At 41.0% G+C, this 18291-nt stretch overlaps 1 protein-coding gene across 5 annotated transcripts in view; it reads left to right on the top strand.

Moving 5' to 3' along the window:
* The window catches only part of inpp5d (inositol polyphosphate-5-phosphatase D), a 129716-nt gene that overhangs the window by 89845 nt on the left and 21580 nt on the right, over positions 1-18291 (top strand). For 4 of the 5 annotated variants that reach the window (XM_057337943.1, XM_057337941.1, XM_057337944.1 and 1 more), the window contains 3 exons: positions 9502-9590; positions 11127-11208; positions 11312-11401. The exons of the other annotated variant lie outside the window; for it this stretch is intronic. In XM_057337943.1, coding sequence (XP_057193926.1) covers positions 9502-9590; positions 11127-11208; positions 11312-11401 — 261 coding nt within the window. The remainder of the gene's footprint in view (positions 1-9501; positions 9591-11126; positions 11209-11311; positions 11402-18291) is intronic. 5 annotated transcript variants of the gene reach the window in all.

Genomic DNA, 18291 nt, shown 5'->3' with positions numbered 1-18291 from the left:
TCTATTAAAACACATGCGAGAGGGGAGTCTCTGTTGAGTCCAAGTTGGCCGCGAAGCTCTCTCCATTTCGAAAACGCCACGCCGATATTAATCCTTGTTTCATTTGGCCTACGTTTATGTTTTTAAGGATTTTCATTAATCGCCAACAAGTAATCCATAACTGAACAACAAAACAGCTGCGTCCCAGATGCTGTATTACCGCCACTTCTGCATTTGTGTGTTACCGTAGTTTCTACAACCGGAAACTGAGGATATTAAGTCATTGATATGCGACAATTACAAGGGACGAGCCATTATTTAAAATAATAATTTCTCTGCATTTGCACATTCTTGGGAACATTTTGGATAATGTAAGTACACAACTGCATGAAATATATCACACTGTGCAAGAGGTATTTGGATATTTCATAACAAAATTATTACATATTGTGCCTTTAATATGCAAAAAATAAATACTTTGCTATTTTCTTAGAAGCTAGTGGGCCGTTATAAATAGTTTAAATTATTACAAAGGGTGGGTTATTTAAAGGTCCACTCAGTGAAATCTAGCGGCAAGATGGCGAATTGCAACCAACCACTCACTCCACCCCTCCCCCTACTGTTTGAAACACTACGACGGCTGACAGAACATGGCGAATTATATGCAAGCGGCCCGCGGTGTATGCAGATAGAAATAGCTCATTCTAAGGTAATAAAACATAACGCTTCATTGTGTAAGCTCTTTATACACCTCTGAAGACATAGTTATGTATATTATGCATTTCTGTCAATAGATCCTCCAAAAAATACACACTGGACCTTTAAAGAGTTAAGGATTTCATAAAAAACTTATGGTCTTAATGGTCACATATTCTGTAATGATTGTCTGATAAGGGCCGTTCACATAAAACTATAGGCTAACTATACTGATAACTATAACTATATTTGAGTCCACACCAGCGGACAATAATGATAAGGTTATTTATTTTAAGCTTGCCTGCTGCAGTGTTCCCAGTCACTAAAATGAATGTAGATAACATGCTGCTGATGCTTTAGTTTTCATTCCCAAACGTCTTTTCTCCAAAACATGACAGCAAAGGCTGGATGCTCTCTCTGAACGATGAAGGTGTGCTCGTGTCCAGGATATACAGAATATATGTGACCCTGGATCACAAAACCAGTCTCAAATAGCAAGGGAACATTTTTAGTAAAAGACAAAAATACATTGTGTGGGTCAAAATTATCGATTTTTCTTTTATGCCAAAAATCATTAGGATATTAAGTAAAGATCATGTTCCATGAAGATATTTTGAAAATTTCCTACCTTAAATATACAAAAACTTTATTTTTGTGAGTGAATGGCCTGCCACAGTGCCCATGATTAACAACTTCAAAGGCAATTTTCTCAATATTTTGATTTTTTGCACTCTCAGATTCCTGAGTTTTAAACGGTTGTATCTCAGCCAGATATTGTCCTATTATATCAACTCATACATCAATAGAAATCTTATTCATTCAGGTTTCAGATTATGTAAAAATCTCAATTTCGAAAAATTGACCCATAAGACTGCAGGTTTTGTTGTCCAGGGTCACATATTTTGTCAGCTTGCTCAGATTTATATAAGCGTTAAATATATAATATCCCGCCGTAAACAAACTGCTTTCCGACCTCTACAGTCTTTAATTTGGACATAAAACCCGCGTTGCCATCATCAACAGTAAAACATTGTCACGACTGTGGCAGAAGAACCCAAGCGCAGGCAGGCAGTGACGGGGTTAACAGATATTTATTAAAATAAACAAAACATAAACCAGAGGTGGACGAAGTACACAACTTCCTTACTTGAGTGAAAGTACAGATACTACTGGTCAAATATTACTCCACTACAAGTAAAAGTTGTAAAGACAGATTCTTACTTGAGTAAAAGTACAGAAGTACGTGCTTTTAAAAGTACTCAAGTATTAAAAGTAAATTTCCTTTATGTCAGTTGTGCATTGTTTTATTGTCGTATACCTTATGCCTCTGAAGCACCCTACTGAATACACCGAGTAGCTCACAGAATCAGTGGTATTAAAGNGATTTTGAACAGTTGCTTTGACGCGTTCAATGAAGATAGACAGCTTCTAAACTGTGGGACGCGGCAAAACGCAACGCGAGGTCCAGTCTGGTGTAGTCACGGGCTGAAGGCTGCGTCGGTGAATCTCTGTCAGACAGCGCATCCGTGTTAAGTTCTCTTTCGTGCTTGAATGGATAAAACCACACAAGATTATGTCAGAAAGCCTGTTTTGTCTAGCATTTTCTTAAGCAAGACTTCAAAGTGTAAAATAAAATCTTAAATGAATGCAAAGTGTTGTGAAAATGGGAGTGCGGTGACGGTCTGATCTGTGTACTGAGACAGCTCTTAAAGGGGCCACGTTCTTAAACGTGCTGCTGTGACTCCTGTCACTAATATTAATCAAAGAACAAAATAAAAGAAGAAATCAATGTGATTTTGTAGCTTTAATGAGAATTCTTCTGCATTTAATTGATAATTTAGCATTAAAGACTGTAAAGTGTTTGAGAACTTCCTTCAATTTCTGTATATTTCATGATAGCTCTCAATTATATTGTTGAATGGCTATAATTAATGTTAAAATAATCAATTTAATAGAGACATCAGTTACAGTACTAATATCAAAATGTTTTCTTTCATTCATAAAATATTATTGTTATGTGTGATTAATCGTGATTAATCACAGGAAATGTGTGATTAATCCGATTAATTTTTTTAATCGATTGACAGCACTAGTTTTTATTAAATATTAATGAACCACAAACTAAGCATTCGTTTTAAAGTAGGCCTAAGTGGGAAAAGAACAAAAAATACAACGCGAGTATATCATGTGATACGTCTTATTTGTCTTATTCTGATAATAATAAATAATGTTAATAATACTTTTTGTTGAAGGGAAGGGAATAATCTAAATGTATAACTTTAAAGATCAAAATAAGTTTATTTCCTCATCAGCACATCTCTAATGGGCTACAACTCGATTGTTACTTATATTTGGGATATTTAAAGAAGTTTTATTGTTAATGGTTTTAAATGTCAAAATTCTAGACTACATCATAAGTGAAACTCACTTTTCAAAGAATACAATAAATAGCCTTATTTGAAGTCTTATTTAGTTATTATAAGCAAAAGATCAATTTAAAAACTGTTTAGCCTGTTATCCGATTAATCAAAAAAAAAAAACAATCGTCCAATTATACGGTTATTAAAATAATTGTTAGTTTCTGCCCTAATTTATTGTGAATGTCTGAACATAAACTTTATGTACTTTTACTACTTTTTGCTCCTTTGCTTAATTATTTTTCAGATTGTTATTTATTTTATATTTGTTATTTATTTATTTTATCTGTTACACTGTGAAGTAGTTGGAAAAGTGTTTCTGTAAAAGGAAACCTTTATGCTTCTGTTATAGATGCAAATCTGATTGTCACAGTCACATGATGTAAAATAGAATGACTCCAAAGGTAATATATGTCACGACTGTGGCAGAAGAACCCAAGCGCAGGCAGGCAGTGACGGGGTTAACAGATATTTATTAAAATAAACAAAACATAAACCCACGAGGGGGTATAAATCAGGAGCTAAACTAAGAAACAAACAGAAAACAAAGACTTCCCACGAGGGGGCAAAATGAAAACAAGAACGGCAAAACTAAACTAAACTAAACGACACAACCAAACGTCTAACACAAACATACTGGGAGAACAAACAAACTCACTCTTGGGGACAGATGGATGGACAAGGCAAGACGATGACACGAACCATGAAGCAGCAACACATCACGCACATAAACATACGTAATACACCAGCACAGGACAATGAAACATGAGGGTATATAAAGGGAAGACAAATGAGGGATAATTACACGGGGCAGGTGTGGGTAGTAAAACACTCAGGGAAGGATAACAAGGAAACGAGAGGAGCGGGGCCAATGACGAGACACTGGAGAGAACGTATATTATTGTCAAAAGGACAATAATATGTTTTTCTCCACACATAACCAAAGGCTTTGTCATGGCTCAGCTACAGGACCAAGAAAAACATGACTAAATGAAGCAGAGCCATGACAAACATTATCCACCAGAAACTGTCTGACAGTATGATTTATCTTTAGCTAGAAAACAATGTTGTTATAATGATATTGTCTAATGTAACAGCAATTGCAATAAACAACCGAGTGTAGGTCACAAAACAAAGGTACACCGAAACCTTATTTCAAATTATTTATTCGTATGTATATATGTGTTGTTGCTGCTCTTATATAAGCTTCCTGCATAAACACAGCTGAACCTCTTTCGTCTTACTTTGCTTTCTCTGTCATGTTTGCTTTGTAATAATGCAATGCTTCAGCTTCTCTCCTGTATGCTGCGTTCGAGACGACTTTGGTTTCAGATACTATGAAGTAAAATATCCGACTTCCGACCTCAATCCGTTCCAGTCAACCATGCGTCACATTTGCATGTTTACCGTGTGATGTCACAATGAGATGCTGAGAGAATGTAAGAGCATTCTAGGTTATCGTTATATGGTAGATGTTCAAATGTGGGCATTTGTTCATAAACAGCGTCTGGATATTTTAACATTCAAGTTCATATATATTACGTGTTGTAAAAATGGTTTAATATGCTATGTATTTCTTTAATATAAACACAGAGGATGCCCGACAAACCCAGGGAAACCTCAGACCTCCTTTCCTCTGTTCATATTCTTGAATGCTCCCCCTGTCATGCCAGAGGCGTAGGAAATGTCCTTTTGGGTAATTAAACTGTGTTGAAATAGTGGGATTATAACACCTTGTCCTATTAAGCGAATCTCAGATTTTTTTACGGTTCACATAAACCTGCGAAGAGCTAGCCGCCATCTTGTCCGTGATGTCAAATGACGCATCTCGCTGAGGTCAGGGTTGATCGATTTCCCCTGATATTCTGAAAACAAATGAGTTTTTAAGAAGTTTTTGAAGGAGAGAATGGAGGATGCTTGACAGATGTTTTGAGGCAGATCATTCCACAATCTGGGCGCCACAGCACTAAATGACCTGGCTCCAATAGTTACCAGACGAAATTTCACGGTGACTAACAAACCTACCCCGGAAGATCGTAAGGAGCGAGCTGGGGAATAAGGCCTAAGTAAGTCAGATAAATATTTGAGACCAAGGTAATGGAGAGCTTTATAACTGAGAATTAGAACCTTATAATTAATTCGCCGAGAAACCGGAAGCCAGTGGAGGTGATAGATATGGTAGGCGTAATGTGATCATTTTTTCCTGTGTGGGTGATCAGGCGAGCTGCAGAGTTCTGAACATATTGTAATCGCTTGATGTTTTTAGCAGAGAGACCAGAGAGGAGTGCATTACAGTAGTCTAATTGAGATGCGATGAAGGCATGTATGACAGATTCAGCATCTTGCTGACTGAGACAGGATGTGAGTCTCCCAAAACCAGATTGAAAGGCCTTGTAAAGGTTATGTGCTGTTAAATAGGCATGTAACTGAGTAGCAACAACCTTTTCTAGTATCTTAGAGAGAAAAGAAAGGTTTGAGATAGGCCTATAGTAACTTGAAGAAGGATCAAGACCATGCGTTTTTTTCAACTTTTTTTACCTTTTAAAAAAATCAAATATGTCAAATAACTTGGATGCTCCCAATATCAAATATGTTAAATGCATGAAATGGAAACTAAATGGAATAAATTATTTGTATAAAACATTGTACACTTATATTTTACTCACATCTGTACGTGTTGCTGTGAGAGACACCTGTTAAATTCAATATTTTATATATCAATATATTATTATTTTAAATATTATCATTACTATACTGGAACAATAAAACACAATATAATCGTTCAGAACTTTTACTATTTATTGCACAGACCACAACTAGTGATCAGATAAGTCTAAAAATAAATTATGCTTCTAAAGACATCTACCAACTTCACAACTGCTAGACATACTGTAGGCCACTTATTTTTCGTAGTTTCTTACAAAAGTAAACAGATTAATAACAATAAGTGCTCTAGAGTGGGATTCATAGCGGCCACTAGCGGTGAGTTTGAGAATTGCAACCAATCTCTTAGTCCTCCGCACACCCCTCCCTTTCGAAACACGACGGGGGCCTCCACAGAACAAAAAGATGTTGTCGGCTGAGACAGCATGTGTTTTCTCATGTTGACGCAGGGAACAGATCATTCGGGCATTAGAAGTACTGTAGAAAGAGCGATGTCTTATTTATTACATAAAATAAAGGGTCTGTGAATTTTAGGTATAAAAAGAAAGATAAAAGTCAGGCAGGAGCTAAGACCTGCGTTAATATTATAAAGACTTTCCAGCAGAGATGCGTTAGGACCCGCGGTGACATTACTAAGGCTTTTAGCAGAGATACTCATAGATATCTATGGAGATACTTTCCAGCAGAGAGACATTGGAGAGAAAGATCGTCTAAAAATGACCCCCAAGGAGGTTGATTTGATTCGGATCAGTATGTGAGTAACAGTTTGTTAGAACCCAAGATATGTTGTTGTTGTAATATTAGAGTCATTGTTTAGAGGGAGAAGGAGAGGAAATGCGCTTTGTAGAGCTGTTTGTCCATTTAAGGGCTACTGTACAAAACATGGCAGCGCAACATCGCGAATTCAATGTATATAGGCCCGCTCTGTATGTAGATAGAAATAGCTTATTCTAAGATAATACAAACATAATGGTTCATTGCGTAAATTCTTTATACACCTCTGAAGAAATTGTTTTGTATATTATATTGCATTTCTGTCAATAGATCCTCCTAAAAATTCCACATTGCTCCATTAATGTTTTGATTGCTTTCCAGTATGATAGCAGAATATTAGTTTGTGCGTATTTTAGATTGCATTTTAGGAGACGGAATATTTTATTACTCGCAGTTATTGTTTGACATCGGAGCGCGAGCTTAGCTTCACTTTCACTTTGGAAATGTTATAGTTTTGTATTACCCACAGCAGCATCCCTGCCTCATTCCATCCATTTAAAAAAGTATCTGTGCTCTGTGCTTTTCTTAACATTGCCGTGACATAAAGGCAGAAAGTAATCAAACGCCCCCACAGGCTGTAGCGTCATATGTTTTACTGCACAGCATGGATTTATACATTTTCGTCCGGATGGAATTCTTGAGACAAATGTTTACAGTTTAATAGAAATGATCCAGAAGAAATAAAATAAAAATGCAGGCCTTTGATAAAAACTTAAAACAGTAAAGTCTATAAGGCCGGTTAGAGCCCTCTTGAGGAGGACGCTATATCGCAGTTGATGTCACCATTGAGGACACAGATCTGCTTCTGTGCATTTGTGAATCAGAGCTGCAGAACAACAATCTCAAAAGAATCCACAGGTGCAAAAGCGTATATCCGCAAACGTTCCTAAGTCCAAATGCAAAGCACATGTGATTTTTGTGCATGAAATCACAGTTACAGTACAGATAAGTATATTTGTGGATTGTACAGGTATGCATTAGGATGAGTGCATTTGTAAATATAGCGCATGTGGATTGCTCTGTATGTGTGGATCTCTCGCGTTCATTTGTGAATTACAGTGTGCGAGTCTGGATCGCTCGCATGCATTTGTGAATTACAGTGCGTGGGTCTGGATCTCTCACGTGCATTTGTGAATTACAGTGCGTGAATTTGGATCTTTTACGTGTATTTGTGGGAGGTTTTGATACTGTTTTCACCCCATACCAGTCAATAAAATCTAGCGGCATCTAGTTCTGAGGTTGCGAATTGCAACCAACGGCTCAGTCCACCCCTCCGTTTTGAAGCATTACAGAAGTTTATATAAAATGGCAAATTAAATGCAAGGGACCTGCGGTGTATAGACTCATTTTGGTAGCAATATTCAATTTAGAATGCAATATGCATATGGCAATGCAATATGTAAAATGACAATGCATTTATGTATTTAAATATACATTTGAGGTAACATGTGGAACAAAATTTAAATAGCATTCCCCGGATGGATTATGTATGTTTAAGATAGTCAAGAAAAACTGTAGCAAAACATTCATTTAAATGTTATTTTCCCTAAATGCATTAACATTAACAGGTTTAACATTTGGGATTGCATTTTCATTTACACACAGCACGATTGCAAAATTCAATGTGTACTTGAAAATGCATTTGCCATGCCATGTAGGCCTACAGCATCATTCGTAAAGGCGGACCCAGCATCGCTCGTTACTTGCGTTGGTGTACGACTGCAGATCTGATAAAAGCATTAAATTGCATGCACACGAAGTGGAGCACAAAGACAAAAATTATTTACGCGTTTCTTAAGATTATTGTCTGTAGTGTCTAGATGATAGAACTAGTAGCTACATTGTTAGAACATCTCGCGGACTCTTCAGTAACTTCAGTAATTGAGGATAGTGTATCTGTACAACCCAAACGTGACCCATCCACATGAAAAATATCTTTCTGTAAGTGGTACTTTCATGCTGGAGGTAATGTAAGGGGAGACAAATCCACTGTAACTCGATTCTTGAAGTTATGGAAAAGTTGAACCACAAAAACAATTTCTGAATGATTATGTGAAGCTATTGACTAAGAAGACAACAAGTGCTGAATGTGTTTATGATGAAAACGTGCATGCGATTTAACGCTTTTATCAGCTCTGCAGACGTACATGTTGCAACAACACCTCAAATCAACACAAGTAACGAGCAATGCTGGCTCTGCCTTTACGCAATGATGCTGTACAGGGGAGGGAGCGTGGTCAGCTGGAAATGCATTTTCAAGTCCACATTAAATTTTGCAACACTTAATGCGCTGTATGTAAATGATAATGCAATCCCAAAAGTTAAACGTGTTGATGTCAATGCATTTAGGGAACATTAGAATTAAGAACTTAAACATAATCAGTCCGGTGGAATGCTTTTTCATATTAATTTTGCAACTTTTGCAGAGCGTTAAAATATATATTTAAATTACATATTAAAATGAGTGTAAGAACTGACAAATGTAAATTATTTTATTGAATTATTATATTTGTTTTGCACCTCATGTTGCACATGTTATTTAAAATGTATATTTACATACATGAATGGATTGTCATTTTACATATTGCATTCCCATATTGCATAATGCATCCTAAATTGAATAGACCTATTGCTACCAAAATGCCTCCATACCCTGGGTGTCCCCGGACCCCAATTTTAAACCTTGAATTGCTTTTATTATTGTGTATACTGTATTTGTTGAAAACTTTGAACTGCACTGCTGCTAGGAATTTAATCCCTAAAACACATGTGAAAGGTGTGAAAATAAAAGGGTATTGCATTAAATTGCTTCTATAACAGTATATTTAAATAAACACCAAAGATGCCAGTTCTACAGAAATGGACGTCACCTTTCACTACTGTCTATGCTTGATAATAGAGATAAAAGATAAAGAGAAGTCAATTGTTATGTCAGCATTTTTATGCATGTGATGTATGTTTTACTTTACAGAGGAGGAGGAGATTACGTTTGCTCCAACATATCGTTTTGAGAGAGACACACGGGATAAATATGCCTACACCAAAACCAAGGCCACAGGGGTACAGTGTGAATTGTTTTCTTAGCACACCAGCTCATTTGGATCAATAGATTAAAACCCCCAGAAATACCTGAGCATTTATAAATGTGTTCATTAGTGATTAATAAGTAATTTACAAATGTATTATAAAGCAGTTATAACTACATAAATATAAAGAGGGATTCTAACGAAATACCTGCCAAATGAAGTGAAGTGAAAGTGAAAGTGAGAGTAGTGAACACACGCACAGCAAGTCGTGAACACACGTACACCCGGAGCAGTGGGCAGCTATCACTGTAGCGCCCGGGGGGCAAGTAGGGGTAAGGTGCCTTGCTCAAGGGCACCTCAGTCGTTACCCGCCGGCCCTGGGAATCGAACCGGCAACCTTCTGGTCACGAGTCCGACTCTCTATATATAGACAGGAGACTGTAGGGTGTTATGTTGGTTTTTCTTATTATTGTATATTTCATATCTTATGTCATTTTTCAAACCATGTTGCTTACCTGATCCTATTCAGAATGGTTTATGGTGCCATCCAGAATTCCTTCAGATCATGATGCTTATCCAAAGCAGTTTTTTCGTGCTTTCCAAGATAAATTCAGCAAATTTTTGATCACTTTTTAACACTAAATGCACAAACATCGTTGTTTGTTTATGATTTTTTATTAATGATTCAATTACTTCCAATAGTTAATTGAAAACATTTATTTATTTATTGTAGAAACAGAATGCTTGGTCAAGGCTACATATCTGATGTGAATCATACATTTAGAAGTATTGACAGCCCATGAAAGTGCACTTTAAAGAAAAGTGGATGCCTGTGAAGCGTTCATTCTCAACTTAAAAAAAAAATGTTAAGAGTTAGAAATGTTAGCAAACCATGAAAGTGTGCCTTAATATAGAGGATTCATGTGAACAATTTATGAAATATACAATAAGAAAAAACAACATAACACCCTACAGTCTATAGTCTGACAGCCAATTTTGCAAATAAATAATGAATAAATACATTTATTAAGCATTTATAACATGTGACTTAAAATCGCTCACTATTTGGCAGGTATTTTGTTACAATCCCTTTTTATTTACGCAGTTATAACTGCTTTATAATGTAAATGACTTGTTAATCATTAATGAACACATTTACTCATGCTTTATAAAGGGAATCTTAATGTAAAGTGTTACCATTATTCCTTTTTGAATATTTTTCACGGAGCAGGTGTTATATAAAGAAATATTGGTAACACCTCAGTATAGTGGGCAATTTTCATTATTAACTAGTTGTTATTAGCATGCCTATTATTGGCATATTGGCTGCTTATTAGTACTTATAAAGCACATATTCTGCATGACCATACTCTACATTCCTAATCCTACCCAATACCCAAACCTAACAACTACCTTACTAACTATTAATAAGCAACAAATTAAGAGTTTATTAGGGAAAAAGTTGTAGTTAATGGTTTGTTAATAGTGAGAATTGCCCCCTATACTGAAGTGTGACCGAAATATTTGTTTTAAAACAAACAATGGAGTATGTATTTCATTTTACAAACAGATCAAATACAACCTACCTTCATGGTGTGACCGCGTGCTTCGCAAATCCTATCCTATGGTGCATGTGGTTTGTAACTCATATGGTTAGTGCATGATTTTAATAATATCAACGTTTATGTTATAGTAAAAGATCAGTGTAGGAAAAACACATTATGCATGTTAACAGTGACATTGCTTTTTACTTAGGATGCACCAATGATATCATGACAAGTGACCATTCCCCAGTATTTGCGACATTTGATGTTGGTGTGACTTCACAGTTTGTATCAAAGAACGGTATGACATTCCTCTTTCAATGAACTGACTAATAAACAATGAATGAAATAATGTTGCATCACACCTAGGAGGAATATGATTAATTTACCACATTGGAACCAGTAATTTAATGAATTATTTTAATGTTTATTGTATGTAATTTACTTCCGTCAAAATATGATATTCTATCCAGCATAAATGATATTCAAAATAAGCATTAGTATTTTTGAAATCATAGTCTGTTAAAATTAGTCTTAAATTACCCAGATGGTCTACTGCCTGGCCCAAGCCTCTTTCAACACACCTGTTTGTAATTATCAAGCAACACTGAACACATTCATTAGCTGCTTTAGCTGTGTTTGATTGGGGTTGGAGCTGAAATCTTCAAGACGGTAGCTCTCCAGGGGCCTCATTATCAACAGTGCGTAGGAAACGTTCTGCTGTATAATTTGTTTAAAAAAATGACATTTCGAATGTGCAAAAAAAACCTTATTTTTCAAATGTGCGCCCTGATAACTTGATAAATATGAAAGCATTTTGGTAGCAATATTCAATTTAGAATGCAATATGCAATATGGCAATGCAATATGTACGTAAAATGACAATGCATTTATGTATTTAAATAATATACATTTTAAATAACATATTTGCAACATGAGGTGCAAAATAAAAATGTGTCAGTTCCTACACTAATTTTAATATGTAATATAAATACATATTTTAACACTCTTTAAGTTGCAAAATTAAATGAAAATGCATTTATTATTGAAGAGTGGTTCAAAATGAGATAACTAAGTTTAAAAAAAAATCAAAAATCATCTTTTTATTATGTTATCATGTTTTTACGGTGTTTTACTGTGTTAGTTAAATGTGTTTTTTTGTTAGTATGGCTCAAATCAAAACAAACCAACTGCAGTTTGCTTGATATTAATTGGAATGCACAATAAAAAAACTTTATTTTTTTTTTCTCATTTTGGAACCAAACTCTTCATATATATACATATACACTCACCTAAAGGATTATTAGGAACACCTGTTCAATTTCTCATTAATGCAATTATCTAATCAACCAATCACATGGCAGTTGCTTCAATGCATTTAGGGGTGTGGTCCTGGTCAAGACAATCTCCTGAACTCCAAACTGAATGTCAGAATGGGAAAGAAAGGTGATTTAAGCAATTTTGAGCGTGGCATGGTTGTTGGTGCCAGACGGGCCGGTCTGAGTATTTCACAATCTGCTCAGTTACTGGGATTTTCACGCACAACCATTTCTAGGGTTTACAAAGAATGGTGTGAAAAGGGAAAAACATCCAGTATGCGGCAGTCCTGTGGGCGAAAATGCCTTGTTGATGCTAGAGGTCAGAGGAGAATGGGCCGACTGATTCAAGCTGATAGAAGAGCAACTTTGACTGAAATAACCACTCGTTACAACCGAGGTATGCAGCAAAGCATTTGTGAAGCCACAACACGCACAACCTTGAGGCAGATGGGCTACAACAGCAGAAGACCCCACCGGGTACCACTCATCTCCACTACAAATAGGAAAAAGAGGCTACAATTTGCACGAGCTCACCAAAATTGGACAGTTGAAGACTGGAAAAATGTTGCCTGGTCTGATGAGTCTCGATTTCTGTTGAGACATTCAAATGGTAGAGTCAGAATTTGGCGTAAACAGAATGAGAACATGGATCCATCATGCCTTGTTACCACTGTGCAGGCTGGTGGTGGTGGTGTAATGGTGTGGGGGATGTTTTCTTGGCACACTTTAGGCCCCTTAGTGCCAATTGGGCATCGTTTAAATGCCACGGCCTACCTGAGCATTGTTTCTGACCATGTCCATCCCTTTATGACCACCATGTACCCATCCTCTAATGGCTACTTCCAGCAGGATAATGCACCATGTCACAAAGCTCGAATCATTTCAAATTGGTTTCTTGAACATGACAATGAGTTCACTGTACTAGAATGGCCCCCACAGTCACCAGATCTCAACCCGATAGAACATCTTTGGGATGTGGTGGAACGGGAGCTTCGTGCCCTGGATGTGCATCCCACAAATCTCCATCAACTGCAAGATGCTATCCTATCAATATGGGCCAACATTTCTAAAGAATGCTTTCAGCACCTTGTTGAATCAATGCCACGTAGAATTAAGGCAGTTCTGAAGGCGAAAGGGGGTCAAACACCGTATTAGTATGGTGTTCCTAATAATCCTTTAGGTGAGTGTATATATATACTGATTATATATGTTTAAGATATATTATCATTCTAGGGCCAGATTTACTAACAGCTTGTGGCAGCGCAAATATCTTTTTTGGCGTAAAAAACTACTGTCGGTATTTACTAAAGACACGCAGTGAAAATTAGTGCTGAAAAGGCGTGGACACAAATGTTTTTGCGACTGACCTTATTGCATGTGATTTACTAAGGTTCACGCTTGACATTGTACTGGTATTTGCAGCTTTATTTGAGCTGCTCAGATGGAGAGATGTGGATCTTTGGCACGTGTTACTTTGCATTCCGTTATTAGTAGATTAATGAGCAAAACCTCTTCAAGAAGCTCATTTTGCTTTTGAGCATACAACTTCCACATGTTTTTGGTTGCTTTTTGGACCATTTATAGCGTGCGTTACAGTCACACCTGTCAACAGTCCCGTTTTTCCCAGCATTTGTCCTAGTAAACCCTTAGAAAGCGGGGTGCGCACGGACAGACGCTCTCCGGGGCCCTTCCACCCAGTGACTGAGCGATCGCAAGCAAACAGACGGGGACTCCCCAGAAGGCGACTGCAAATGGACAAAAGGGACGCTTAGGTCTCTCAGATTCTGTAACTTTGCAGCAGGTTTGCCAGTAACTTGCTGTAGATTTAATTTACAATTTTGTTTTAAAGCGGAGGTAACATGCTATTTAATGCATTCTGACATTCTGAGCATTCTTTAAATGTTAAACGTGCTGGCTTCATAAGCTTAAAATGGTCAACTTGTCACAAAACTAGTTGAACGTATGACGTGGTATTTCTGTGCTCGATTTACTCCGCCAGGGTTCGTACAGGTTTCGGAAAGTTTTTTTCGAACATGGATTCCCGTTTCGTAACAAGGGTTCTTAGTCCCTTATTGAACAATTCTCCCAGAAAAGCACGTCTACATGTCATCTAGCGAGCAAAAGAGCACACCCACACGCGAGTGTGAGAGAAAGAGCATGCCCACGTGTCAACCAGCCAGCGTGAGAAAGAGCATGCCCATCAATGCCGCTTCACTCGACTGACGGAAGCTTAGCTGTGTTTGTTTGCTCACTGCATTTCAGTAATGGATATTATAAAAGGGTGTATATAAAGCTGGATTTGGAGATCGTTTGAAACTGATAGATGGCATGGTCCCAGTGCTAAAAGATGCCGGACATGAACTGCAAGCATTAAGTTAAACTGAGTCACATGTTTGTGTTTTGTTGGCAATCGGCGTGTGCTTGCATAACGTAAACAACAAGAACGTATTAGTGAATCAACAGTTATGCAGGGATAATGTGATGATGTATTGTGTGCTCGTGCTGTAGTTCTGCCCACCCTGCACGGCTCCAGGAGCTCAACTTTTTCCGGAAATAATCGTACAGCTGTATCTGTCTTTTTTAAATTTGATCAAATTAAATAATCTTCGAATATACAAAATATGCAATACTACTGTATAGGTACTCAAGATTAGTATGAGATTGGCAGAATCTGTGTGTTCCCTTTCTGTCAGTCTCTCGACGTTGTGTCGAACCGGCAGAATGGGGTTTGTCTTGAGAACCTATCATCTTCTGAGTATTTAGAAATGGCCAATGAAAATTGGCGAATGAAATTTGCATGCCGGGCTCCTCCCCGGATGTCCGGGTATAAGAGGGAAGCCGGCGTGCTCATTCATTCACCTTTTGTTCTTCAGAGCCTACGCATCTGGTGAGCTTCTCTACGATCTGGGTGATCATTCTTTCTGCTGGAATCTACGACGTGGACAGCGGACGGTCCCTTCCTGCAGTGACTCTCCCCTGGGCGTCTCGGCAGTTCCGGAGGTGTTCGAGCAAATTTCCTTTTCTAAAAGAGCAAATTTCTCCAGCGTGGCTTGTCCCGCTGTTCTCAAGGGTGCAACACACTCATCGAGGAGGGGGACGGACACAATGCCTGCTTCCAGTACGCTAGGGCAGACGTTGTGAATACGTCCTGCCCGCACTGCGGGCGGTGACGATTCAGACGTTGCGTCACAGGTGGCTGTGTTCCCACGGGACTCAGCCACGACCTCGTTTGCTCCCTGTTCTGTGGCGGCAGGACTACGGCCCTGCCGTCCGCTATGGCAAGCAGCGAGGGTGATATGAGGATTACTGTGAGCGATAATCCGCCAGCCACGGCTCACGGACCGTTCACACCTCGTCTCGCTCGTCTGACCGTTCCCCAAAAAGATGGTCTGCCGTATTATTCCTCAATCACGTTTTCGGACACGATGCGTGATGATGAGATGTCTCTTGCAGCATCGGGGGGTGACGTACTGCCATCCGACTCCGACGATTCCTCGGGCTCCCTCCCTCGGGGGGTCGAGCCCAGGAAAAAGCGGATGTCGAGGTGTCGGCCATGCTTTCCCGGGCCGCCGTGAGTGTTGGGTTGCAGTGCCCGCACTGCCTCTCCCGGCACTCGCGGCTGGCTACATGGCACCTCGGGTTTGAGCGGGGCTCGAAGCCGCGCCCGCCCCCAGTGCTGTGTTTACTGGAAGTGCATGAGGAACTTTGTAAGACCTGTAACGCCCCTTCCCGGCACGTTTCACGTCAAACAAAGTTCTGTCACCCTCTCTTCCCTCGAGGTTGAGACAGCTGGAGGATACGTCGGTGTCCCCCAGGTGGAGTATGCCGCCGTGGTGCACTCGTGCCCGTAGGTGGCGGCCACCTGGGGGGGCTCGACCTAGACTCCCGTCCAAAGCATGTGGTGTCTCTGCATCTCTGGTGTCGAGAGCTTACATTGCGGCGGACCAAGCTGTCTCCTCTCTCCACGCTATGGCTCCTGCCAGGCCAGGGCGTTGAGAGAGCTCCACGAGGGTAAGACCGACCCAGCGCTTATGCAGGAACTCCGCGCCGCCACCGACCTCGCTCTACGGGTGACCAAGGTGACCACGCGGGCCCTGGGTCGGACGATGTCCACACTTGTGGTCCATGAGAAACTCCTCTTGCCAATCCTTGCGCAGATGAGTAACGCTGAGAAGGTCCGCTTTCTAGAATCACCCGTCTCGCAAGGGGGGGCTGGTTGGTGTTACTGTCGAGCCGCAGCGGCCCCGTTCACCCCCCGCCCGTCGGGGGGTGAACGTAAGTAAGAAGCAGGTTCTCGAAAGTTTCGGGTTCTCGAAAGTAAGAAGCAGTCCTCCGTGCCGCAACTCGGCCACCTCGGCCGCCTCGAGTCCCGTGCACTGTCTGCTTCCCAGCAGCCCTGGTCCTCTTCAACGCCCTCCAGCTCTGGCGCCCCCCACTCAGGCGGCCCCCCCTGGAGGAGACAGCGAAGAGGACACCATCGCCCCATCAGCAGCCGCGGCGCAGCGGCTGTCATGGGAACACCTCAGGGGGATCGAGGCTACCATTGGGCCTGACCCCAGCCACATCGCTGGGAAGTCGGATAGGGATGGATCCTGCCCCGTCTCTCCATCTGCTGGCCCCCTCCGGGGGGCTGGCGCCCACTTACTCTCAAAAAAGGAGAGTTTCCTCTCTCTCTGGGTTACCACAGCCGCTCTCACCCTCTGCACGATGGTGAACGGCAAACTCGACATTGCGTCATGGCACAGCGCAATGTCGAGTATAAACACCAGACCTCAGCACTCTCAGTCAGACAGTGTGTTGAGCTGCGCAGTCGCCAGGCAGGAAAAACGGCAGAGCCGATCTCCTCCCCGTGGGACCTCCCCCGGCAAGGAATCCGTACTGCTAGCCATCGAACCACCCCCCGGGGGGACGATGAAAAAGATCGTACCTTAGTCCCGTCTCATTCTGGGAGCCTGTCCGGCTTCCCAGGCTGTCAGACTGGCTAGGGAAGACGATCCGTCTCGGCTACGCGATCCAGTCGCCTCACGCTCGCCAAGGAGGTGTGCGGGTACTAACTATCTCGACGACTGGCTCAGTTTTGGCACACTCTCGAGATCTGTTGTGTACACACAGGGACCTGGTTCTCCGGCACCTAGATCGGTGGGGCTACAGGTCAACTGAGAAAAGAGCAAGCTCTCCCCGGTGCAGAGCATCCTCTTTCTCGGTATGGAACTTGACTCTGTCCTAACGAGCGGCCCCGCTCACCCCCCGGGGGGGGGGGGCGAGACCTGCGACGAGGAAGCCCGCAACCTCGCGGCCTCCCAGAGGCACACGACTGATTAGCGCGCCCGATCAGTGTTGAACTGCCTGAAGCTCAGCCAGTCAGCGGCACCCCTGTAACAAGAGGCTCCTGGGATACATGGCATCCTCGGCGGGGGTGGTCCCCCTCGGGTCGATGCACATACGACCGCTCCAACACTGGCTGCAGAGTCAAGTTCCTTGGAGAGCGTGGCACACCGGCAGCAGGCGTATGGTCACACGCTTTTCTGCCGACACACCCTAACCCCCTGGTCTCCATGACCTTCTTGCGGACAGGGGTCCCCTTTGGGATGCCTCCCTGCAAGTTTGGGGTGCCGTGTGCAACGGGCAAGCAGTGTCGGGGCGGTGGACGGGCCCCCGCCTGCGTTGGCATTTCAACTGCCTAGAGTTGTTGGTTGTGCTACTTGCATTGAGGAGGCTACTACCTCTCGTGCAGGGAAGCACTTGCTGGTCCGGTCGGACAGCACAGCTGCTGTGGCGTATTCTTTCACTCACAGCAGCTAACATGACTCGCCCGACGCCTCCTCCTCTGGAGTCAGCAGGTGATCAGCTCCCTGCGAGCCACACACATCCC

This window comes from Triplophysa rosa, linkage group LG7, assembly GCF_024868665.1.
Source record: "Triplophysa rosa linkage group LG7, Trosa_1v2, whole genome shotgun sequence".
NCBI lineage: Eukaryota > Metazoa > Chordata > Actinopteri > Cypriniformes > Nemacheilidae > Triplophysa > Triplophysa rosa.
The sequence above is the reverse complement of the archived record's forward strand: the minus strand, read 5'-3'. Positions and strand labels throughout refer to the sequence as shown.